The 25,403-nt window shown below is 40.6% G+C and overlaps 2 protein-coding genes across 2 annotated transcripts in view; one reads left to right on the top strand and one right to left on the bottom strand.

Annotated features, from left to right (window-relative positions):
• LOC136651242 (putative tyrosine carboxypeptidase MATCAP2) overlaps positions 1-25,403 on the top strand; it is a 158,795-nt gene that overhangs the window by 93,477 nt on the left and 39,915 nt on the right. The window contains exon 22 of the mRNA XM_066627464.1: positions 300-417. Coding sequence (XP_066483561.1) covers positions 300-417 — 118 coding nt within the window. The remainder of the gene's footprint in view (positions 1-299; positions 418-25,403) is intronic.
• The window catches only part of ANLN (anillin, actin binding protein), a 30,905-nt gene continuing 8,845 nt past the window's right edge, over positions 3,344-25,403 (bottom strand). The window contains exons 5-24 of the mRNA XM_066627345.1: positions 24,786-24,978; positions 22,655-22,845; positions 22,434-22,541; positions 21,386-21,491; positions 20,968-21,084; positions 18,509-18,732; positions 17,808-17,956; positions 17,315-17,462; positions 16,304-16,439; positions 14,927-15,097; positions 13,868-13,994; positions 13,064-13,112; positions 12,919-12,975; positions 11,686-11,724; positions 11,417-11,438; positions 10,132-10,244; positions 6,778-6,864; positions 5,688-5,795; positions 4,758-4,930; positions 3,344-4,461 (exon numbers count right to left, since the gene is read on the bottom strand). Of these exons, the coding sequence (XP_066483442.1) occupies positions 4,338-4,461; positions 4,758-4,930; positions 5,688-5,795; positions 6,778-6,864; positions 10,132-10,244; positions 11,417-11,438; positions 11,686-11,724; positions 12,919-12,975; positions 13,064-13,112; positions 13,868-13,994; positions 14,927-15,097; positions 16,304-16,439; positions 17,315-17,462; positions 17,808-17,956; positions 18,509-18,732; positions 20,968-21,084; positions 21,386-21,491; positions 22,434-22,541; positions 22,655-22,845; positions 24,786-24,978 (2,442 nt within the window). The 3' untranslated portion in view covers positions 3,344-4,337. The remainder of the gene's footprint in view (positions 4,462-4,757; positions 4,931-5,687; positions 5,796-6,777; positions 6,865-10,131; positions 10,245-11,416; positions 11,439-11,685; positions 11,725-12,918; positions 12,976-13,063; positions 13,113-13,867; positions 13,995-14,926; positions 15,098-16,303; positions 16,440-17,314; positions 17,463-17,807; positions 17,957-18,508; positions 18,733-20,967; positions 21,085-21,385; positions 21,492-22,433; positions 22,542-22,654; positions 22,846-24,785; positions 24,979-25,403) is intronic.

The following is a 25,403-nucleotide window of genomic DNA, read 5'->3' as shown; positions in this document are numbered from 1 at the left end:
GCTGGGAGAAGGATGAAAACATGACCCGGCTCCAGCATTTCTGGTGGCAGTGACTCTACATGTACTGCTGGGGCATGACTGTATCTGTGGTTTTTGATGTGATCTCAGGGTGGGGAGAAGCATCAGATTTCCCAGAGCAGACTGTGGCTCTCTTGGCACTAGGCTGGAGGCCTCCACAGGGGCATTTTTAAAAATTTCATGACAATGCTAGCTTAACAAATTTCTTTCATTGGCAGCATGGCAAGCCAAAACTGAGCAGGCAGAACACTTCCTGACAAATCTTTTTGCCCCCTCTGTAGATTGCATCTGCACTTTCAGCAAGATTTGTGTGGCAGAAGGTAGTTCATGAATGGCCTGACATCTTTGGAAAAGTGAATCCATTTAATGCTGAGATTGCAGCTGTATTCGGAGATCAAGGTGGATACTGATCTCAAGGCTTAAAACACTGTCAGTACTTTAGAATGCCCACTCCAATGAAACATGTACAGCTGGTATTAAACATTTGATTTTGTTCGTGAACTTTTGTATAAATACTACTACTAATCATTTTCATAAGCATTGTCTATTGTTTGTGATCTGTTCCTGCATGCTTATCAGGGAGGAGTTTGTTTGCTTCATTTGTTCAGATAATTTTCTGACCTGTTCCATTTCTCTTCTAAAATCTATCAAGAAATCCATTAATAAGGTCTGGCTTTTATTAACATCCTTTACATTTTTAAATGCCATTTTAGTCAATATCAAATTCAGCCACTTCTTGTAGGGCTACTTTCCAAATTTTGTATCCAAAAAGTATAAGTCAATATTCCACATCCAGTCAATATCAATGTCAAATCAATCAAACCATTAAAGAATCATCCAAATCTTTATCTTCAAAAAGGGTGTATCAATAATCCAGGTCAATAACACAGTCAAATTAGGTTAGTATGCCTTTAAATGACCAGGCTTGATTCCAGGCCTCTTGCTAGGAAAACAAAAGTAAAAGTTTTTTCAGCCGTTGAATATTAGTCATTTCTTTTTCATGCATACCATTAAGCAAAATAATCTTGTGTTTACTCCAGCAGGGGTTTCTTTAGATCCAGATTCACTCATTACCCCTCTGGGTGGCTACCGGCCAACGTAAATAATCTTAGTTATCTTTTCCTCCTTCCAATCTCTTGATTGCAGTTCTTGTTATAGCCTTTTAATCCAAGGTTACTTAGTTTTAAAATTTTCGCTGTCATGTTGTTTTATCTAGGCCGTGGGGGGGGGAGTTTCCCAGCTTTCCGAATCTTCTCCAAGATGGTGACCAGGATTCAGCACAGAGCAGATGGGGAGAAAACTTTGAAATTGCCTGTTTCAAAAGACTCCCCCGTTCAAGCTCTCAGCTCTTCATACCATCTTCTTGGCAATGAAGCATGCCTTAGTTGTTTAGGCACATGAAAAACACATCTATTTAGCAGTCGTGCCCCCCCCCCCCCGGGAGCTCTCCAAGGTTCACTGCTACTTCGCTGAGTGTTGGCTCCACCCCCCTGAACAGCTTTTTCTTATGATTTCAGCTTGTGATTGTGCTAAATAATTTGTTTGAGGACAAACTGTATACATTCTCATTGTACTGTGTTGATAAATCTAAAGCATGTACATTGCTTACTGGTACAGAATATTTGGGCTGCAAGCTTTGACTAATCACAAAACTCTTGTTTAGTAGGGGGAATAGTAATGAGCAAGGACAACCTAACAGGTAAGGAAAATGTTAAGATGTACACTCTTAACAATTAAGCATTTTCCACTAAAATTGATGAGACTTGTCTTCTGCTAAATTGTGCCCTGTTTGAGGTTACTATAGTTTTAAAATGTTCAAAATGACCTGTCCAATGTTTGGTAACTTGTAGTTTTCTACAAAGGTGCCTCTCCCTGAATGAAGGCAAGGGAAAGGTATTGCAGACCTCTACAAGCCATATGCCAGTGAGGACTGAGTAACTCAAGCTAACATGCCACCATTACAACAGAGTCCCTAAATGTTGCATTTTACGTTTCCTCCAAATAGTATCTGGAATTTATTGATGAGGAAAGCAGCAAGAGGCGGGTCTGAGAACACAAATAGAGAATGTAGTGACTATAGTGAGACAAAAAAGAAAAACAGCAAAGAACTGGAATGCCTCTTATGCTTTATTTCCAAAAATACTCTCACGAGAGTACAGTCAGTTTTCACTATGTAGTGGGATTCAGTTTCTGGAAAACCTAATGGCTAGCAAGTTAGCAGATACTGAACCATTGAGCCTATGGAGTAAAAGGGGTTAGGTTCCAGGAAACTCTCTTCACTGTATAATCTATGAACTTTATGAACCGAATCTGAAGTATATGGGGCTGGCTGATAGTGAGGGCTCATTATTTACCTCTCCACCACCTGATGTTTCCCCCTCTATGCTGGATATCCTATGATGTGTTGAAGGTTGTAGTAACAGTAACAGTAATTTCCCTGTGCTGGCTATCCATTGGTGTTGTTGGTCCAAGACCAGCACCTCACAGATCAACTTCAGCTGCCCCTTGGCTTGCCCCAGCCCCAGAGTAGTCCTTAAGTAACCTTCCAGAGACCCCTCATCACCACCAGAGTTGTGATGGTTCAGCTGGAAGTCTCTGAGAATGCGTCCAAGATAGGAAGGCAAGTCTGGAAGCAGATACAAGTGTGTCTGACAGTTTTCCACAGGCCAATACCAATGCCTATTTGATGCAGTACAAGCACATTATTAGTGGATAAGGGGAACATAGATAACAAGAGGCAGGTAGCAGTTCTGCTATTTGTTCACTTCACCCAATATATAAGCACAGCAGGTTGCTCAAAGAACAGTCCATCACAGTACCAGTACATGGATGTAGGACTGTATCACTCAGCTAGAACTACAATGAATGCAGCGGTCATATCAGTTTCATCAACTTGGCAAATGCTGTTCAATTTTAAACAAGGGGTTCTTTATTTTTTACAATTATAGACCCCCAATAGTTTGCTCAATATGACCCCATAATTCTTTGCTGGAGTGCTGGAGTTAATAGCTTGGTTTTATTTTACATATGAATATTTAGAAACAGAGCACTTCAATCCATATTGATAATGGTGAAAGATTTAACAATTTTTTAAAAAAATTGTTCAGAGATTGAGTCCCATACCCCATCATTTGGTTCCCATATACCCAAGAGGTATGGATACCCCATGGTTAAAAATCCCTGCTCTAAACAGAATTGCATGCACTGGCTCCAAACTAGATACAAACATTGGATGACATTCCCTTTGATTTATTTAAGGCATTTATTTTTGTGAAGATATTTATAGCTTAAAAACATAAGTAAAAAAGCAAATAATGAAAGTGATAATACAAAAAAGGGACAACAGCAACAATGTTTAGTGTTTAAATACTTAAAAGCTACAGAAGACAGATTTTTAAAAATCCAGGCAGCAACATGGACAGTGTGGTACCCAGTTGAAAGCTGTATATTCTGTGTTTTAACAGTTCAGCTAAGGTTAACCAATATCTTAAAAATGCAAACCTATGGACCCTTAGAAGTATAAAAACCACTTAGTATACTGCAGCTTGACAGTCTAAATGAATGGCATATTTCCTAGTGATCTAAGCTCAACAAAAATTTTAATTCAAACAAACCATGAAATAGAAGAGGGCTGAAGAAGAGAGGTATAGGTTTGCTTTTTGAAAAGCAGCTTCAAGAAAATATTCACTCATTTTCAAGAAACATGTGCAACACTGCATAAACTGAGCTGAACACACTTGTAAACCATATTATGTGCAAAACCATGCACCAATTTGACTTTTTCAAACCTTATTTTGTCTATTGGGATCTATGACTATTCTATGTTCTTATCCTAGACACCTATTACAAGTGCCACATATGTTGAACACTAATTTCCAGAAGATGATTTTAAGTTCCTTAAAACATCTTTATACATACATAAAATGTTCTGAAGTTCCTGCTTCAGCTCCCCACTTAACTTTTGAGGCATCCCTGTCTGGAAAAGCATGTGTACTGATAAAGCTTGCTAGGTTTTCCTTATGATTTATTAGTAAAGAGGTTTGTATTTTAATAGCACACTGAAATACAGGTTTCAAGACAAAATTACATATAAAATATTTGCACAACAAAAAAAACTTAAACATAAGTACTTACCATACTCCCATGCTACAGTAGTTAGATGTAGCAAGGAGCCCAATACAACATATACCCATTCAGATTTTAAAGCATGAAGTATAAATGATAAACTTGAGGACCTTATACAAAAGTCTGCATTAAAAGAGTGATATAGTGTGCATTTGGCTTTGTAAAGCAAGTGCATGTAGAAGTTCCCCAATGATTCAAGGCTTTCCAACAGGGATATAGCAAGCGTCAGGCTGCCACATACGAAGGTCAACAAGAACTTGGTTGAGGGTTTGCATCCACAGATTTCTCTCATCCTTAGTATCAGCAGATAGCCAGTTCCTTAAAATAAACAAAAAACACATATGACCCAAGTATCAAACAGATACAGGTTAGAACAGACTACATTGTGTAACAAAATTTGAACAATTTTGTGTTTGAATATGTTGATGTTTATTAGTTTTGTTACAATGTTAAACTAGGACTTGAACCTTTGAGATGGCATTGAAAACATTTTAAATTACTTGTGATGGGCAAGACTATGGCTTGAACAATGCAGATCTTACAGAAAGAGTTAGTTTAACCTCTTTAAAAAAAACTGAGCAAGTTAGGTAACCATTACTAAATAAGAGACTTACTTGGTAACACAAAGAGTATCTCTGCATTGACTAACTAGTGTTTCCTTGTCATCCTCCCTCTGCGGCCGAACAGTAACAAGCTCAAAAGTATTGGGTCGAGCACAGAACTCTCTGTTGGCTGGTTCAACCTGACGATTAGTGCAGTTTGCCAGGTTTATGGATCCCATTGGATGCTGAAAGAAAAGTCACAAGTATGTACACACACAGCAGGAAGTTAATTTTCACTTGCAGCTTGGAGACTCCATCTGCAACAAGCATAGCAGTCACTGAAAAGCTGTATAGATGGGCAATATTGGATATCAACCCACCCATGTGAGGTCTAAAAGATAGTATTAGAGGAGCATAGGCTCTAGCTTCACTTAAGCCAGGGGTGCCCAAATTTTTTGGCAGGAGAGCCACATCTGACACTGTGTCAGGAGCATGAAATAAAATTTGAATAACTTTACATAAATGAATATATTAGAGATGGAATTGATATGAATGAGTGAAGGTCTTGCAATAGCTCAAGGCCTATAAAAGGCCTTGCACAAAGCCCAGTGTTTCCTTTGCTGCCACTGCTGCATCACAGATGTCAAACAGCAAGCAGCCCTCATTCCATAGCTCATGCAAGAGGTCGAACAGTTACCCTCATGCTGAGAACAGTTGCTTCGGTCCATTGCGGGCTCTAGCAAGTCTCCGGAGGGCCAGAGGCTCATTGGAGACTGGGGCTCCCCAAGGGCCGGATTGGGAATCCCTGAGGGCCGCAAGTGGCCCCCGGGCCAGGGTTTGGGCACCCCTGACTTAAGCTATGCCTGTGCCCCACTGTGGTTCAGTCTGCCCTGGTATGATGATATGTACAATAAACCTTTATATAAATTTAAAGTTGACTGTATGGTTTGAGGTCACCAACAACTTATATGTGGGAATATAGGTGTATTTTAGAACAATTACCTTTCGTTTTTCATCATCTGGGTAAGTCCAATAAGAGATGCAGTTTCCAGAAAGCACACACCAACGCCGATGCCAGGCCCCAAACCCACTAACATCTTCAAACATAGTCTGGATTTTAAAAAAAAATTGCATTACTAGCTGCATTCCTAAGCATCCTAGTGCCATGACCAGTGCCACTACCCTATACTGAACCTTCCTCTCACACACCAGCTACAGAATAGCCTTTGGTGGCAGAGAATATTCTCACTTGCCTTTTATAAGTCAAAGCAGCATGTAAGTCCAAATAGCAAAATCCCAACAGATTTCTACAGTGTATTGTGTTTCCCACAGCACATCTAAAATCTTTCCTGTAAAATTATACAAAATGTATACCCCTGCATTTCCTTTATAAAAATACCCAAGGGAATTCATCCAAATAAAAGCAAAAAACAAAAATCATGTAACACAAAATAGCCATTAAACTGTCAAGCAATGCATTTTAGAGTGATCAATGCAGCGCAATACTTTGAGCAGAGCTTTTTCAATCTAGGAATTGCTAGCAGTTGTCTGATGTCCCAGATTTTTTCATACACATGGTGCCATCTGCTGGATTCAGCAAGCAACCAGTCACCTAAACTGCTGATTTTTTAGTTAACAGCTGTTATCAGGTCAACACCTACTTTTAATATTAGTTTAGGCCTCCTACATCAACCAGAACCTGGAGGGGTTCTTAACCTTTTTATGATTACAGACCCCCAATGGATTCTCTAGGTCCCAGATGAGAGCAAAAGGTTGTTTTCCTTATTTAGAAGAGACCGCCTTAGGATGTCTAGAGAGATTTTGACAAATTGTGACAAATTAAGGTAGGATACTTCTACAAGAAAACTTTCTCAGCCAAGTTTACAAGATAGCCTCCTATAGGAGCTCATCCTGTGAGGAATTAAAAGTATAGTCTTAAAGCTATAAGGTTCCGTTCCACCCTTGAGACACAAGTGAACAAAATTATTTGCTCATCAAGCTAGAGTTGACTAAATAACTTGGGTCACTATATTCTGGTTCCTATTATAATCTTGAAATAATCAGCCTTAATAGATATGTGGTGATAACATACCAAAAAACCTCTCTCCTCCACACAAGAATCTATTTGACATTTAATCTTCAGGTGTATATGGCCCTCCAAAGGAGACAAAAATGGAATCTGAAAAATAAAGTAGTTGGAAGAGTCTTAAAATTGCTCTTATTTCTCCGAGTCACAACTGCTTTCAGATCAAATAAGCATGAGCACTCTAAAGTATAGAGCAAGGATACCACTTGTTTACATTACTGGTTTCCAAAACACCATTTGCTTGTTCACACTAATTTCAGGTGACAGTATTAATGCTGGGATTTCAGGGAAATTTTTGGAAAGGTTACCCCTTGCTTGAGAGTAAATTATTGTATCTAGCTATTTTGATACCAAGAGGTTGAAGAAAAGTCATCTAGGAGGAGACCTCCTCGAGTTGCCTGGTTTTCACCAAGGGAAAAAAATAGGCAAGAGTTAGTTGGCTGCAGATTGAAGTAACTGTTAAAAGGAAGTTAGCCTGTTAGAATGCACTTGGTGTTTTTTTTAGTGAGAAGGGCATTTATATTTTTAAAAGTTCATTTCATTCACACATGCAGACTATTTTACACACAAGGTTGTCTTAAGGAGTGGGTTTAAGAAAGCTAAACCAGTGTAACAGTTATCTGATCGCATTCAATTGCACCAGGTTAGGTCCCAGGAGCATCTGATCTGTGCAGTTCATATGCACACTAGAGAAGATTAAAGAACCCTCCTGTATGTCACTCCTACAGAGACAGGGATAGAGATGTTTCTATAGGCACAGGAGGAAGGGCCTTACAACTGTTAGACCCCTCTCACCATACTTACTTCCTCTGAATAGTTTACTTGCACCAATTTTAGGAAGCTTCCCCTGCCCCCGCATACACCCCAGATAACCTGGCAAAGCCCTGAGCCAACAAGACTGGCATGGAGACCTACAACCTTGGGGGTCAGGCAGCAAGCAAGTCTTCAAAAAGCAAGCACACCAGTACTAGGGGAACATTTTAGTATTAGCCATGACTGAATGCATTAGACACCTAAGCAACATATACAAGCAGAAGGCATCCCTGCTTCCCACAAGTTATGAATGTTAACCTGCACATTATTGGACAAAGCAGAAAGGTCACTTATTCCACAATACAGACAGCAAACTTCAAGGACCAAACTGTGTTTTCCAAAGTTAGAAAACATGGACATACTGAGGCAGAAATATGAAGACAGCACAGTCTTTGCTTAAAGCAAAACTATTCCCCAAAATGGAAAATATGAATTCAACCTGATATTTTAAACTAATTTCTGTAAACAGGTTATTTTAACTCTTCTGTAAACTCAGATGGACAACAGGTTTCTGCCATAGAAATACAAGTCTTTTTAAAATTGGTTTTCAGTTTCTGCACTTGCCACCTAGTTATTCTCCTTATGATGGACAGATCCAGTGTATGATTTTTAATGTCAGACAGCCAGAGTCCAGCTAAGCACCTCTAAAAATGCCAAAAGTTATATCTAATCATTACCAAGCAGTTGAAAGTCATAAGTATTTAGATGAGGTCACTTAAAAAAAACATTGCAAGAAGGAGAGTTACTAAAGTTAGCAAGTTTTTTAGTACTGCTAACTAAATTTTTTCAAAATTGCCTTTTTAGTACTGGGCAAGACAAAGACAAACTCAGTAGAAATTTGCTTCCCTGGGTACAAGTGCTCTCTAAAGCAACCCTCTCTCAGGGAAACAAGGAGAGAGTTTTCCATTTACACAGCCATGAAATACAGTTATGAAAACAAGCCCAACAGTCAAGTTCTCATAGACTTGCTTTACAAAAGAATGGCAGGTACACCAGCGCTTCCCAGACTTACCTGTTGCAATGTCCTCCGTGCTGCAAATGCAATGCTAGGAAACCTGGAAGTAGGTGGTACTTCCAGGCTGGAGACCATGGAGCAACCCTGAAAACCGTGGTAAGAGGCTCAGGGCAGGCAGGAGGGCTCTTCCATCAGCGAAAATGTTGCAAATAGAGCCCACTGAGCCAAGGCTCTGCTCCACAGCCTCCATGGCTGCACTGGGAACTCCACACACTTTGGGAGCACACACTCTGGGAACTCCTGAGGTACACCCTTAAAGTTACTTGCATTCATCCAATCCATTTCCAAAATTTAAAGGTGTCCTTAAAGCAGCATGTCAGTATAGCCATGTGCAAAGCCTACAGACAGACATAAGCAGCATGCATTGGGCACTTTGAAACATAGCAACCTTATCCTGGAACATATAATTCAGTAGCTCTCTTTCCTTAGCTCCATAATTAATCTACAGGGGGAAAAAAGACATGCAATGCCAAATGCAGTTAAAAGCAGAAAAAACGTGGAAAACAGAACCAGAGCATTACAGATGTACAGTTCAATTATCTTCATTTTCGTTTAAGGCTTAATGACACTTTACCCAAGTACTGCCCAGTTCCCAATTGAGAGGAATGGAGCAGGTTACAGAAATGTTTCAGTGCAGTCAACAGCTAAGATGAAGTTCCACACACATGCTTCCAAGTGAAGCTCCTAATCCCAGTTTACAATCTATGTTGGAAAGTTAACTTCCCAACTGAAGTTCCTAGGTTTTACCCAAACAGCATTGGTTATACCAGGACCATTGAAAAAGTTAAATCACTTAATTTTAATTAGCAAATGCAGCCACTGCTCAACCTCACAGGGTTGTTGTGAGAACAAAAGGAGGGGAGCTGCTGCATACACCACCCTGAGCTCTTTGCAGGAAGAGTGGTATAAAAATGTGGAAAATAAGTGTTTAGGAATACATAAGAAACACTATATAAGTTTCTGTAAAGCCGGCAGGCAATATGTATAGCGCTGGTCTAGAAAGGAAAAAGCAGTTTCAGAAAAGGAAAAGAGGTCCAAAACAATAATTGAAGCCATGTTACAATTGCACATGTATAGCATGAAATACTTTCTTATTTCCATGTATTTCTCTTTAAAATACAACAATCCCTAGGACTTAAAAGTCAACTTACTTGCCCTTCCCACAAATGCATTACTAGTAGGATGGGCTCCACTCTAAAATTATGTATTTTCTTCACTCAGAAACCTTCCCCAACCTTCTGTCAATTAGTGAGCTGTAGGTTTTATGCTCTAGAAATAAAGATCTACTATGTACTTAATCATTTACATCATAGAAGTAGTTACAGTGCATGCAAAGTATTTTTACTTGCAATGGTTACAAAGCAAAGGACGTTTTCCTTGGTTGCACAGCAAGAAAAAGTTCTGTGTGCCACTATATGCATCCTTTGAATATTTAAAAGATGCTACACTTGAATTGACAATCCAGGATGGCAACATTAAGCCAGCACTATGCACTGAAGTAGCCTTTGAACATTTCAAGCTTGATTGATTACCTTGTCCAACAGGAATGTGGTACTGCCCACTGAAGACAGTGAAATTTTATGTGTGCCAACAAGAGTGAAGTTACTTGTCCGCACAGCATTGGGTCCACCTGGACTGGCCATAGCTGTGAAGAACAATGTTAGGTATATTGTTAAGGTGATAATCTTTAGACTAAATGGATTAAAATCCTAAAGCACATCTTTCATTGACCTGGCAAAACAGTTTTAAGTCATTTTTTATATGTGCAACTTATAACTGCTGGTAATGGTACCATTTTAGAAGAGGCATTCTGTCCACCCCACCTCCAAAGAGGTGTTCAGAGGTGTTGATCACTCAACCCTATACTCTCCACCCACCCCACCTCCAAAGAGGTGGGTGGGTGGAGAGTATAGGGCTGAGTGATCAACAGTGGTTCTCAAACTTTTAGCACCAGGACCCACTTTTTAGAATGAGAATCTGTCAGGACCCACCAGAAGTGATGTCATGACTGGAAGTGACATCAAGCAGGAAAGTTTTTAACAATCCTTGGCTGCAATCCTACCCACACTTACCTAGGAATAAGTTCCATTTACTATTATTGGTTCAAGTATATACATAGCAGCCTGTTAAAAGTACAGAGTTGTAACATTTCCCCTGATGCAGTCACATACTGAGGTAGCATCAAGTCTAATATTAAAAATAAAGATAATGAAATGAATGGGGACCCACCTGAAATTGGCTCACGACCCATCTAGTGGGTGCCAACCCACAGTTTGAGAAACACTGGTCTATGAAACTAGTTTGATAAATCAACTACAATTTCCTCAGTCAGGCAACAACTGAACATGTTACACAGAAGGCTTTGAAATTGGAGTGAACTCAGAGTGAAGTTTTATTATGTCAGCAACTGTACTTTGCTTTTCAGACACACTTTTATAGGTTCTACTCATACACTTCTTTTATGACTGAAGGGGAGGATTATGGTTATCAGAAAGTATTGTTATCAAGGAAGATTTTTCCTAGTTAGCAGTCTACATTTTATACAGAAGCAAATAAATCTCCAGACAAGAAATCCTGACCAAGAATATTTTACAGATTTCACAAAATTCTCACTCAGGCAAGCAGTCATCTCACATATAGTTCCCCATCTATACAGTGTTTCACAGTGGCATTGTAATCAATAGATGATGGAGCAGCACTTTTCACAACACGAATAATCAGGATGACACAAAAAATTTTAAAGGTAGAAAACTTCCTCACCATCCCACTGATCTGTATTCCCAGCCATATTCAAAATGAAAACTTGGTCTTACTTACCTGGTGCAAGAAGATTACTCTTCTACAAGAAAAAGAAGATGTATGGAGACGAGTTACTTATGCAACATTAGAGCTAAAACTACAATTAGGAGGGTTTTGTGATGTTTTGGAAGACTGGCCAATTTTATTGTTTGTTAAAAAGGTTTACAGTTAGTCAAGTTTAGATGACAGATCAAGGAGGTGTTTGGCAATGATGGCTTGATCACAGCCAACTGTAGCCTTACGGGCTTAAAATTATTCATATTACATAGTACATTCATAGAACTTACAGCGGTAATAGATGTCAGCAATCTCTTTGGAGTAATAGCCTATAAAATTAGAGATGACAAATAGCAAATGTAATCCTGTTCTTGTCTTATCTTGTAAGATAACAAAGGCCATTTCAGTTTTAGGTACTAGAGCAAATTCAACAGATAGCCAATTCCTGATTTGACTACGTTTGGCCAAATTCAACATCAAAATACAAATTTTCTTATCAAATAATTCTGTGAATACAGAGAAGGTGGCTTCCACTGGCCAACTGTATCAATACACTGTGTGTATCCTGGCAGCTCAGCCTTTCCCACCAGCTCTACAAAGAAATACTTGTATCCAAAGTGTACAGTGCACTAAGCACACTACATTAAGTGGATGTCATCTCTGAATGCATTTGCTTCTTTAGTGGTTATGCTTTGGCAAACTTTACATTTTTCAGCAACCTTGCCAGACCAGGGCCAGCAAACCTTGCCAGCAATCCCAGCCTGGGGGCCACTTGCGGCCCTCAGGGGCTCCCAATCTGGCCCTCAGGGAGCCCCCAGTCTCCAATGAACTTCTGGCCCTCCAGAGACTTGCTGGAGCCCATGCTGGCCCAATGCAACTGCTCTCAGCATGAGGACAACTGTAAGACCTCTCACCTGAGCTGTGGGACAAAGGCTCCCTCCGCCACTTGCTGTTTCACGTCTGCAATGCAGCAGTGGCAGCGAAGGAAAGGCTGGCCTTGCTTTGTGCAAGGCTTTTTATAGGCCTTGAGCTACTGCAAGACCTTCATTCATGTCACAAACTTAGAGGGGTTTGGGTGTACATATTCATGACCATTCATATAAGTTCCATCTCTAATATATTCATTTAGGTAAATTTATTCAAATTTTAAATGGTAAATTAATTCTTTTCTTTCCTAGCCCCCAACACAGTGTCAGAGAGATGATGTGGCCCTCCTGCCAAAATGTTTGGACTCCCCTGCCATAGACCGATAGGCTGCAGTACAGAGACTGAAATGCAATTTCCGGTCTATTACTCTTTGAAGGCTTACTAGAGAACACATTTTAGAACCGACACTGTTTTGTGCCACGGTTTTACTTAACCAAACTTCTTTTCTGCCATTAATCTACAAACAGGAGTTTAAGAAACATTTTAGCCAGAATAAGATCTGGCTACTACACTACATTTGAAGATTTCCCCTGTCTTTGCATTAAATTCTTGTATTGCAGATTAATGTCACTAGACATTACAATGCTTCTCTTTACCTTGGACTTAACTGACTTTTTCCTTTTATCAGTGCCTGTGGAATCTCTCTTCTGTACCTAATAGAAAGGGGGGAAAAGGATATGTCAAAGTCTACTGCTCCCCCAAGTGTTCTCTCAAAGAAGTGCGTATTAGAGAGATACGTACCAAGTTATAAACTTCAACATTTATCTCGAAGTCACCAGACACATCTTGCCTTTAAAAATTGAGACAGGATTAGACTTGGCTCCAAGCATAATACGATCTGTAGTTTCAAGCTTCCAACTCAGATAAATTGGATAAGAGATTGAGGTAGTTCATATTTTTGCTTCTGACCAAACAAGCCAGAAGGCTCCAGAACCCAACTGATGGACCAAAGAGACAGAGGGGGAAGCCAGCCATGCCCGTGTCCCCAAACCAGTATGTGAGAATCTGGGTATTTATAGGCTTGCCTCCAAGCTGATGACCCAGATATAAGTCCCATAGAAACTCTCTTATGCTGGGCTTCACTGCTGAACTTTTTCTCCACTCACATGCAACTCAACAGATTTAAGGTCTACACACACACAAACATGCTGCATATTTCCTATTCTTCCCAAAGCTAATTGACTCTAAGACCACTCTACAGCTTGCCATTCACTGGAGACAAGTTGCCACTACTTCCACATTTGCATCATAATGACAAAATACAGACAGCTGTATAGCACTACTGACCAAGAAAGTACACGAACTATGGACCTGCTGTATTTCTTTGGACTTTTGCTGTATTTCTATGGACCTTTTCTTTGAAGTGCAAGGTATCTACGTTAACAATGCTTCACGGGGGGGGGGGGGGGAGAGATAAGCATATTAAATTCTCATGAGTGTGGAGGATTGTAGCTGTTCCACATTTTGCCAAGTGTCCAGAGGAGGAGTAATACTTTTTAAAAGCCTTCTTTTGCTCCAAATCAACCCAAGCAAAAAAGAACTTACAGTGTAAATGTTGTTGTAAAGGAAAGAGCATCTCCACTCAGAGAATTTGCGGTACTTGCTAGTGGAGTAGCAACCATGTTTTCTGCTCCTGCTCTTAACATGATTATGTAGTAGTAGTTTGCCGCTTCTGTTAACAATTAACAATATATCAAAATCCAAGCCATCAAAAGCAATCATAAGACTGAAGATCAACAATATTATGTTTAGCACCTTTCCAAATAAATAGCTTGGCAACAAATCACATAGCATGCTTCAGCTTGAAGAGAAAAAGTGGGATGTTATTCAGTGGAAAAAAGTCAGTCGGAGGGAAGACAGATATTGAAGGAGTCTCTAAGTGCATTGTTGAAAACTGAGCCCCAGCACATTATCAGCCACCCACCAGATCAACACAAGCCATTTCTGCCCAGTGTTGCATATAAGCAACAGGGACAAAATGTGTACGCCTGTGGGCCAGGCAGAAACAGGCTAAGCAACTGTGCTCCACAAGTTGAAAAGAGACAAACTACAGGGAAGTATACTGCAAGAATCTTCAGTGATAGAGCCATGCTACGTGCAATGGGGAAAGACATCTCATCTCCAGAATGCAGGCGATCTGACTTGTTAGTGGAGATTAAAATATAGTACAGGCATGCCCTTGTATCTGTGGGGGTTCTGCAGATATGGTGCTCCCTCCACAGGAGCCAAGGGAAGCTCTGCTCCCCTCATCTCTGGCGGGTCCTCTGAGCCCAGAAGAGGACATAGACATCACACAGAAACTGGAAGTGACTTTTTAAAACTGTCAGGCTCGGTTTGAGCCCAGCAGAGGCCAAGGATAGACACTGCAGCCTCTGCTGGGCTCAGGCGAACCTCCAGAGGTGAGATCTGTTCCCTTTGCCTTCAGAGGGGACATGCATGTGGGTACGCACAGACCCGATCCATGGATAAGTTAATCCATGGATACGGGGCCCCACTGTATAGTAGTTTAAAACTAGGACAAACAAGCATCACTTACACAGCCAGTCATTCCAAATGCAGAACAACTAAACATAAGAAAAGTACAAGCACAGGGGGAGATCTTACCTGGTTTCTGGACTGTACTGCATACAAAGTCTGCTTTTAGAGGTAGGCGCATTTCTGACAGAGTAACAGATCCCTTGGATGGAGAAAGTCCACCAGTTTTATTCTTTTTGCTTTGAGGTCCTCCATTTTTTAGTTTGTTTAGCTCTTCCAATAATGCTTTTCTTTTTTCAGCTGTACAATACAGAATTAGAATTATATCATTTCACTTATTTTTGTAGTTGCACAACTTTTTCCTGATTGGAGGTTTTCAAGTCCTAACCATCTCCTGCAAAAGTGCATTCTGCTTTACACAAGAATTCTATTGCTGGAACAAATCAAGGCCCACTTAATCTCGCAACTTGTCTCCAGCAGGAGCTATTTAGGGCAGTACTTCTCAAAGTGTGGAACAGTACTACTCTACAAGCCACTGGCTGTCCATCTATGGCAGGGGTCTCCAAACCCCAGCCCGGGGGCCAGATGCAGCCCGCAGCAAGACTCTTTCCAGCCTGCAGCCAACCTCTTGTCGCCTGAAAGCCTCTGGCCCACTCAACTGAACATGACCAGAACTGTGCTCTGATTGTGTGTGGAGGGTGTTCTGAGGGCCAGAGAGGTTAAATGAATGAGCCCATTCTTTCATTTATTCTTCACTTATCAAAGTTCCATCTCTAGTTTATTTAAATTTCATATTTAAATTTTTTTTCTGGCACTCCACACCACACCAGATATTTGATGCGGCCCTCTGGCCAAAAAGTTTGGTGACCCTTGATCTATGGCATAGCTCTGGAGGCTTCTGGTCAAGGGAATCCAGAGAGATTGGAGCCATGAAGTCCTGAGGCTCGCTATGGGACTTGAATGTTTCCCCTTAGGGTTGGCATACTAAACCTCATGAGGTGCTATAGCAGGGCACAAGATGAGGGAAGCCGCAGGCATAAGAGCAGCATAGATGCAGGAGGGAAGAAGGAATAAGACACAGCTGGCCAAAAAGGGGCAAGTTTACATGGAAGGTGCCTATGGGAAACCTATTATCTGTGCCAATCCCAGGCATACTGGAAAAAAATTACTAGTCTGCCACTTAAATTACTTTAGATCAGTGCTTCTCAAGTTCTCCAAGTACTCAGATAATTTAAAAAATCCTCTCCCTCTTCACTCCCAGGATCTGCTATTCAAAGGTACATTGCCTCTGTAAACAGAGGCTTTATTTAGCTAACAGCCATTTCATAGATGCATCCTAAAGTGAAGAATATCCAGTCCCCAAGCCACTAAGCTACTTGCCATCACCATTACACAACAGAAGAACACCCCCTTTCAGAATACAGAAGAGCCAACATACTCTCAACTGGACTTCTGGGTTATGAAGCCCATCATTTATAAACACAAGAATTTAAAAGACCACCATACTGGCAATGAGAAGTAGCCTCTCAGCTTCTGCCTCTTCTTGCGACCCTTTCCCATGTTCCTCATCAATACAGCAATTCAGAGCCTGGCTAGCTTGATGGATGACAGTCTGCTGTAGATTGATATCATTATTCAGCTCCTAATGTAGTAAAAAAGGAAGGCACTTTGTGAAATGAATTGAATACCCAACCACTAGGAAGGAGCATTTTTCAGTTATGTTCCCATCAGTCTTTGGGGGAGATCTTTGAGAGATGCTAGACTATAGCACAAATCAATTTTTAGACAGGATGGAATCCTGCAGCTGAAGCTTACCTCAAAAATTCTACAGTCACACCCCCACAAAATCCATCTGAATGCAGGATCTAAATCTGACTAAAGTATGGCAGAGGGGTAGAGAGCTACTTTGCATTTGTTGATGGAACTTACTCTATCATAGCTTACAATGTCTGCTTAAAAACAGCCATCTTCATCAAGGGACATATGCACGAGTTTGAGAGGGCAAGCACACAAATCTAAATACAGTTTTTTAGGAGCAATGGCATAGTAGGGACACTGCTGCCACATAGTGGCATCCAAATGTTTAGCATTTCACCTGAAGACCTAGGCAAATTGAATAGGGCAGTAGGGAAGTACTAGGCTGCTAAAGCATTAAAGAATAAATATGGGAGCTAGGGAGGAGAAGAGCAGCAAGTCAACAGGTGCTAGTGCTTTTCATGATCTACACAGGACTCAGGGCTGGAGCAAACATATTGCTCTTCCTTTAACTACAGCTAAGGATAGAATTGCAGGACTGCACACACTTTCCTCATGTGTACATTCTCAGTCATAGGTTTAGTGTCTGTAGACATTAACCATGATTAAAACCCTAGCCCTGGGGTACTTCCTAAGCAGGTATTCAAAAGCAACCTTGAAATCCAAATGGCTGGTGGTCCCACATATTAGAATTGTAAAGACATCAAGTCCTTGTAGGGGACAAAACAAGATCAAGAGTGAATATCTAACTGTTCTCACTACCTGCAATTTACGTTTAATATTCATTGGATCAGTAGTCCCCTTCCTTCTCTCCTCGAGCTTTGAAGTAACATCTTCTTTCCGAACAATCACTTGCTTTATTGAAGGTCGATCAGTTTCTTTAAATCGCTGAGACCGATAGGCATCAATACTTTAGGATAAAAAAACCCAAATTTTAGAAACATGCAGAACAGAGTATTCTGACCAACACATATGAAACTGTGCAAAGAAACTTACAATTAGGGAGGAATTAAGCAGCAAGTGCTTAGCTGATCTTGCCTCAAAAGCAGCAAATTGTAAGGGGCACTCTCCATTCTTGTGCCCCAGCTTCAACCATCTGAAGTTCACTCTCAAAAAACCTTACTTCCCCCAATTTCCCAGAAGAAACCTTGACAGGGCTTAAAAGCTACTAACACATACTAATCCTTTCTCCAAGTTTATCACCATTACTTCAAGACAGACAAGAATGCAGTTAAGCCATCTAAATTAGAGTTACCTATATAGGTTAGGCTCCTCCAACAAGGAACCAATGCTGCTTTCAGACTCTGTTCTGCAGACAGAAGTTCTTTGAAACTTGCCAGATTTTGGACTATCTGCATATATACTGCCCCTCTCACCAACTGATTTACTTGGGGAAGCAAAAACCTGGAAAACAGAAAGGAATCAAGGTTCCAAACCCTCTAGTTCTGAAATAGAACTGCTTTACTACAGTACAGTGAATTCTGACGCAGATCTGTAGAATACCCAACTGAGAACAGTTTCATAAAGCATTTTTCCCCAGACTTCCATTTGCAGTAGCTACCCAGGCCATGGCAGTGGGTTGCTGCCCTCTTGCATGCACAATGAGCTACTTCAACCTTCTTCCCAGCTTCTGGAGCTAGAAGTGGGTTGGATGATTCAGGCTGTTATGTAGTAATCCCCAATCCCTGCTCAATTCCATCATTTGGAGGAGGGCCATACTTGTTTAGTCACAATTCCCTGACATGCCAAATGAGCAAGCCCTTTGTTTGGCGCAGGAAAGAAAAATGGGGAGGGGCGCTTCCTTGGATGCAATACCCAGGCTGAAACCACCACAGTTTTGGCTTGGCAACCAGGGCCAGCCCAGAATTATGAACCCCTAATTCTCCCCGTGCCATAGGCTGCAAGGCTACCCCAATAACCTGAATATATACAAACTATTCCAATATCCATTCTTACCTCAGGACTTGCAACAGCCTCAGTTAAAGGAGTTAAGAGGGACATTGATGAAATATTCAGGGTCTCTTCCTGTTCATCCTCATTCTCAGTTTCCAAGGTCATTCTCATCTCTTTTTTAAGTTGCTCTATGTCAGGTCTATCCTCCTGAAGAACTTCATCGAAGATGTCACTTATAACTTTTGAACTATTCATCTCGTCATTCACCTCAGTTTTGTGTTCCTTGACTAGAAAGTAGAACACACAAAATCTTAATACTTCTGAGATTTAATATCCAACTTCTACACCTACTCCTCACCCCCTATTTACAGAAATCAGCAGTTACACAAGACAGTAAGCATACATCCATTCAGTTCATTTCAGACCACTTTCCAAGTTAAAGACTTGTCACCATTTCAAAACTGACCTTAATTGCAAAAAGCAGCCCTGCTGAATTGAATGAGCACACAGATTGCCCTTGAGGATGCATCAAGTCTTGACAGTTTGGAGAGTGAAGGTCCCCAAACTCAATGGTGTTCTCTAGTAACCCAGAAACATGTAGCTACAGCTACAACTCCTTCTGTGTCCTAGTAAGTCTCAGATGTGTATTTATTGTCCTGAAGAGAGGCGTCAGATTGTATCTATTTTATTGGAACACTACGCCAATGTTGGCAATGTGTATTTGATGAAATTTGCACTACGGTTTGTACTGGATAGTGTTCTTTAGTTTGTGCTCTACAATGACTAGAAGAGAAATGGAGTCATCTAGTCATTCGAGACTCAAATTGAAGCAGTTGATATCAGAGTTAATGGGCAAACAGAAGTGCTACATTTTATCTGACAGCATCCAGGAGAAAAGCATGCTGGGCCTATGTGCTGAGAAAGGGTATAAAGCCTTACGGGGGGGGGGAAGGAATGCAGGAAGGGTGAAGTGACAAAGCTGATCAACTGCATCCTCAGACAGGCTCAATGCAAGATGTGGGAAGGCAGCTCCTGCTCCACGCCATCCTATGGGTTCAGTGCAGGGGGTGCATATGGGAGAGCACATATGCCAATACTATTGTAGAAAATGTAACTAAATTCCAATGAATTAAAAGCCAAAGCGGGTTAAAGGACCTGAAGGTCATCAAATCAAATCTACTTTTTCTCACAACTGCCTCCTGGATAATCTCAAATGGCTGAAGCCAGAGATCAAACTGCATCCTCCATTTGAAAATAGCACTTAGGTCCAACTACACATTGCAGTTAGATTTCCCAATGTTTTCCCATTAATGAGAAGCCATTATGGAGCTTGTTTGAATTGAGCAACTACCTCAGGCAAAGTCTCACACACACCACGTCATGTTATTTTCTCCAAACTGCTCTTGCTCCCTCAGGAGACAGGAACTGAAACAATTACAGATGGGTTGCATAGCTGTGTAGTTTGGCCTAACTTTCACTAATATGGAAATAGTCTAGGATTCTTGATATTAGAAGCTGATGAATTCAAAGTTCACATTTCTCAGACTTATAACAAGCTGTGAAATCTGTATTTTGAGTTCTCTCTAGCCAGGAAGGTACCAGGTAGACAGTAACAGACATTGAGAGATGAGTGTCTCTTGCAGATTTCTGGCTTTCTTGCTATTAACGTCTTAAGCCACAGTTATGACTACTCTCACGTTCCTGCCTGAACTGCTTATAATATCAAGCAACTCAGTCAAGTCACTTCTGACTGTTTTCCCTTCACTTTCTTTTGCTTTGAGATGGCCACCTGTATTTCAACTATCCCTCCCTCCCCAAAAAACATCCAGGGATGGTAGACAAATTATACTCATATGACCCAGATGCCAGGACACATTTCAAACAATCTTCCCATTCAGATCTTGCAGACACATCTCATAATTTCCAAGGTTCGCAAGAACTGGCAAGCTGTTTTTAAATTGTGTCTCTTCTGCAGGCTGTCCCTCCCACCATACCTTCATCATGTTCACAAGGCCAATACCTCAACACTTGGACAGCAAAGTGTTAGTTTTGCTGTAAGGCACAGACAACAGCAGAAGCAGGGTTGGGGGGCCTGCCTCCAGTATGTTCAATTCCATGTGTAGTGTTGCAGTTACTAACTGAAGATGACCAAATCCAAGGATAGCAACTGTAACATCACACTGATTTCGCTAAGCTGAGAAATTCAGTGTCAGTGAGACAACTACAAAACGGATTGTTCAGTTTAACGGATTGCTATAGTTTGGTGCCTATAGACAAATGCTGCTCTGATTTTTAGATTTTGCATTCTCCTGAACAGCATTTGAAGTTTCCAAAACATACATCTACCATACAGAAGGTAAACCCAAAGATATTACCTGCAACACCAACAAATCTAACCATTTCTTAAAGACTAGCAGCAGTCCATTGTGAAGGGTCTTGTAACATTTATTTCCAGAAAATATATCTGAAGACTGAAAACTACATAATGAGGCCAATTCAGGAAAGACTTAGGAAATACTAACCGTTTTGTTTGTCAGGAGATTGCTCAGACTTTGAACTGGACACTGTTTTCACAGGAGTCTTTGGTGATAAGATTTTCAGAGGGCTGAGTTCTTCTGACTTTTTGTATTCTGAAGTATCTAGGAGTTGCCAAAGAATATTTTATTCAGAGCAGGAAGCTTTCTGAAAAAAGGTTTAGACCACCAGAGATAGTCTAGTTTGCAAATGACATATTTGAAGATCTCAGATATGTGAATATAGTATTTGTTAGGGCCAGACACCGATTTTTAGCCATGAAAGCATGAGAGTCTAAGATTTGTACAAGGTTTGAAAAATACTGTCCAATTAGACCCTATGCATAAACCCATAGACCCTATGTATAAAGACTGTACATAGATCTTCATTGCCATGCACTTAGTTTTCAAGGTAGAGCATTCTCACCTGAAGATGTATTTTCTGTTGCTATCTCAAGTATTGTGGCTTTTTCTTCTGCTAACTGGGAAGAGGCATCTGAACTGGAAAGGTGGTTTGGGATAGCTTTGCTTTCCTAAAACAAAAACAACCCACCAAGAATTATGTTAAGCCTCTATTAACAAGTAGAACAAAGTGGTACACACTTCAGAATAACTGCAGATGGTATGAGCATTGCTCTTCCCAACCCCAAGCTTCAAGAACTGGTTAAACACAATGCTATTGCATTTGCTGAGTGAAAAATGGCTTAACATGGTACACCTACATTACTTTAGAGCTGCAGCATTATGCGGCTCACAAACAATATACTTGCCACAAATTCTACAGTATCACACTGGAACTGCATATTATGAAATACAGGTCGAGACTAATTATTCACATGGGTTCCATTCCAAGCACTCACCTGGATGGCAAAAACCGCACTATAGCAAATCAATTCAAAACAACAAAGCTTCTTTGCTCCAGTTATTTAAAAACCGCATTCTGACCTTTGTGATGTAAGATAAGTCATTAAGAAGACAATCCATCAATTAGTCATCCTCCAAGAGCTTACAAAGGCTGTTCATTCAGCCCCTCCCTTCACCAATGCAAAATGATCACCTTTCTTTCGAGTGCTCAGGGGGAAGGGGGGATCAGCTGGAGAGAGAAGACTGATGGATTGTCTGCCAGCTGCCCCCCCTCCCCCCCTCTCTCATATTAAGGAGACTATTGTTAAAGAACTGTTCAGTTTTTTAAACATTTTAAAGGGGTGCATTTTTCTCCTTCTCCAGGGATCAGCACATTCCTTCTCATCTGCAGTGGCCACTCTGTGTTGAGTCAAATCCATGTATAAATAGGCTGGACCTATATATAAAACCTGCATCTAAGACAGACAATACATTGAGGGACTAGTCCACTTGAGAGCAATATGTTTTCCAACACAGAACTGCTCTGCACTTAGAAAAGACATGGCCAGCTGCTGCACATATTTAAAGAGGTGTGTCATTTATAGATTCCCTTGGGAAACAAATCTAGTTACCGGTTTTGTTTCTGGAAGTTTGTTCACAGTGTTCTTTCCTTTTTCAGCACTCCACAAGCTGCCTCTGTCAAAACGACCTCTAATGCTTGCAAGTTCTCTTTCACGTTCCTAAACACAGCAAGACAAGAGTATAGCTGAACTTTCACATAACCTCTCTAGTACATGCCCTGTGCTGAAGCAAGACCATTGTACATTGTCCCCGATAACACAGCAAGTCACACCTGTTTAAGTTGTTGTGCTAAGCTGGCAGTTGAGGAGGTTTCATTCTGTCTGAAGAGTCTTTCTTGGATTGTCTTTGTATTTGGAGTGATAATGGGAGTTCTGTGTCCTCCAGTGATAACAGGACTTTGTGTACTATGTTCGTGGCAACGCTCTCCAAAACGTTCCAGAAAAGATTTAATGCCTGATCCTCCTATAAGAACAAAGGGTTTTGCTTCATTAACAAGATGGGTTCTTCATAATTTAGAAATAACGTTGGAGTGCGGCATGGAGCTGTCCTGGAAACCCTTTCTCCTCTACTACACATCTGTATTTGAACATGCTCTAATGAAGTATTAAGGCATAGCTAAGCAGTAGACTCAACACACACCCCTTCATCTGGTACCAGCTTTTGAGGGGTGCATCATACAAAACACCTCAAGAGACACCCCAATGGATAGTCAACTTGGGTCTCTGAAAGCCCCAAATAGACCTCATGCAAATTCTCCTCTTTAACAGAAGTGTTCTCAAGTCATTGCCTACAGAGTATAACAAAAAGGTTTCTTTCAACCAACATTAAGCAAAGAAAAGCAATGGCCATGTGAAAAGCCAGATTTATTGTAGAAGATATGAAAGTACACAATATATTTTGAGCTTTCACTTGGGAACACTATAGCATTTACACTGTTGCATTCTGACAAAAGGGCTTTTACATATCTACCATATGACAGTGTGTTTTTATATTCAGGTTATTTGCATAGCAAACAAGGTGGAAGAGACTGCTACATATCTTTCAAAGTTCCCTCCATATGAAACCCATCCAATCGATTCCAGACTGGAGGCAATACCCTACATTCTAGAACAGCAACCTGACCATGTGGATTCCAGTTATACTATTTGATTCATTTTTAAAGAGAAATAACTAAGATGTATAAATTGGTGTTCCTGTGCATCTTAATATTTTTTAAATATTCAGTCTTCTAGTGTTCTTTACAACAATTCAGGAGTGCAGAATCGACTGATCATCATGAGGCATAGGTACACACATGAAATACCCTTGCTAGCTATAAAGGTCTGCTCGAACATTTTGGAATATGACATCCAATCATTTCTGTGTAGCATTCCTAAAGACAAGGACTGATGATAGATTACTGCTGTGTGTACACCAACAAGGACCTAGCCATTGGTATTTTTCAAAAAGGTAGAGAATTTTATTAGGTTCATGCCCCACCCCCAATACTAGCTGTAAATTTGTTGTAATAGGCATATGTAGTAAAGTTCCCTTTTCAACATGGGTAGATGCCTCAGATGCACTGTATTAAAGTTAACATTTGGTGAATCATACATAACCACTAAGACTCTGCTTAGTTTTGCTGTCCATATAGTTCACAAAATGCTTTTCTATATAAAAATATCCTCAAAACCATTTAATTGTACACAGCAATTCTAACAAAGCAAAATGCAGTATGATGCTATAGTATACATATCCCATATCAGAGGGGACCAAGACACTCCACCACCACTCACTATGGACTGTTTTATATTTGTAGCATAACACACCAGATCAATTTTAGTTAGCTTCAGTTCAGATGTGGTAAAGTAGCATCTTGGCCATACTACACTAAACACAAGCATGCTTCAAGTAGCCATTTAGCTGATGCACCAAGGGCCCAATCCTATCCAGTTTTTCATAATTGAAATTGTACCAATGGGGCATGCACTGCATCATACAAGGAGTTAGTCATGTAGGCCTGCTCAAGGTAAGGGAACGTTTGTTCCCTTACCACAGGGCTACATTGGCACTGAGAACTGGATAGGATTGGGCTCTAAATTTGTCAGCAGTCAGATGTCAAGACAGAGCAGAAGTCTGGTTGTTTGCATGCTCAATTATCCCATTTAGTTCAGCCTTAGTTATAAAAGGCTGAGAGACTTCTTTCTAAGTGCTTGAAAGCAATCTATAGAAGTGTTCACCAAATCTTGCATGGCATGTATTCTCTAGGTGAAATTAACCCAATTGCTGCTATATAGAATTTCACTTTAACACACATCCATTCAGCATGCAGCCATTTTTTGCCCAGCTAATCATGTCTACACTTCTTTGGAAACCCTTTGCATGCAAAGCTTCCAATTAAAACTACAGCAAAAATCCATCACCTGGTGTGGTCGGCTTATTCTTATAATCAAGTTGTACATGTGTTTCTTTGCCTGGCTCTTCTTTGAGGGGAAGTGGTTGGGATAATACAGGTTTCAAATCAGCCTCTTCTTCTGACAGGTGTTTTGGCACCTTGGTTTCTTTGCAATTCTGGTTACTTACTCCTGAAATTTTTGCTGCAGAATCATTAACTCCCTGGAGCAAGAAGGGGAAGAAAGGGAGTTACTCTTTCAATTCAAAGAAGGCACAGATAATTCCACATAGAACTCCTTAATATTATGAGCATGCATTTCTCAAACACAATACTAGCATTATGGGAGGCAATGTTCCAAAACCGAAGTTTGAAAGACTGAACAAGGGATTCTACTTCAGCCCACTGTTGTTCACACCATCACAGTTTCAACAGGGACTGGGGGGGGGGGGGGAGAGAAGCAACTTCCACAACATTTAGAATACCCAAGTATTTTCTTGCCACTTAAAGGCCCTTAGACATACTTCCAAGTATGTGCATACATGTGTGCAATTTTGAATTGATGCTAACCCTTTCAACAAACTCATTTTAGGCAAGTTGCAGTTGCACACAAATTCCCCCCAAACTGAGCAAATAAGGATTAAGTTGC

This window comes from Tiliqua scincoides, chromosome 5 (assembly GCF_035046505.1).
Source record: "Tiliqua scincoides isolate rTilSci1 chromosome 5, rTilSci1.hap2, whole genome shotgun sequence".
Lineage (NCBI taxonomy): Eukaryota > Metazoa > Chordata > Lepidosauria > Squamata > Scincidae > Tiliqua > Tiliqua scincoides.
The sequence above is the reverse complement of the archived record's forward strand: the minus strand, read 5'-3'. Positions and strand labels throughout refer to the sequence as shown.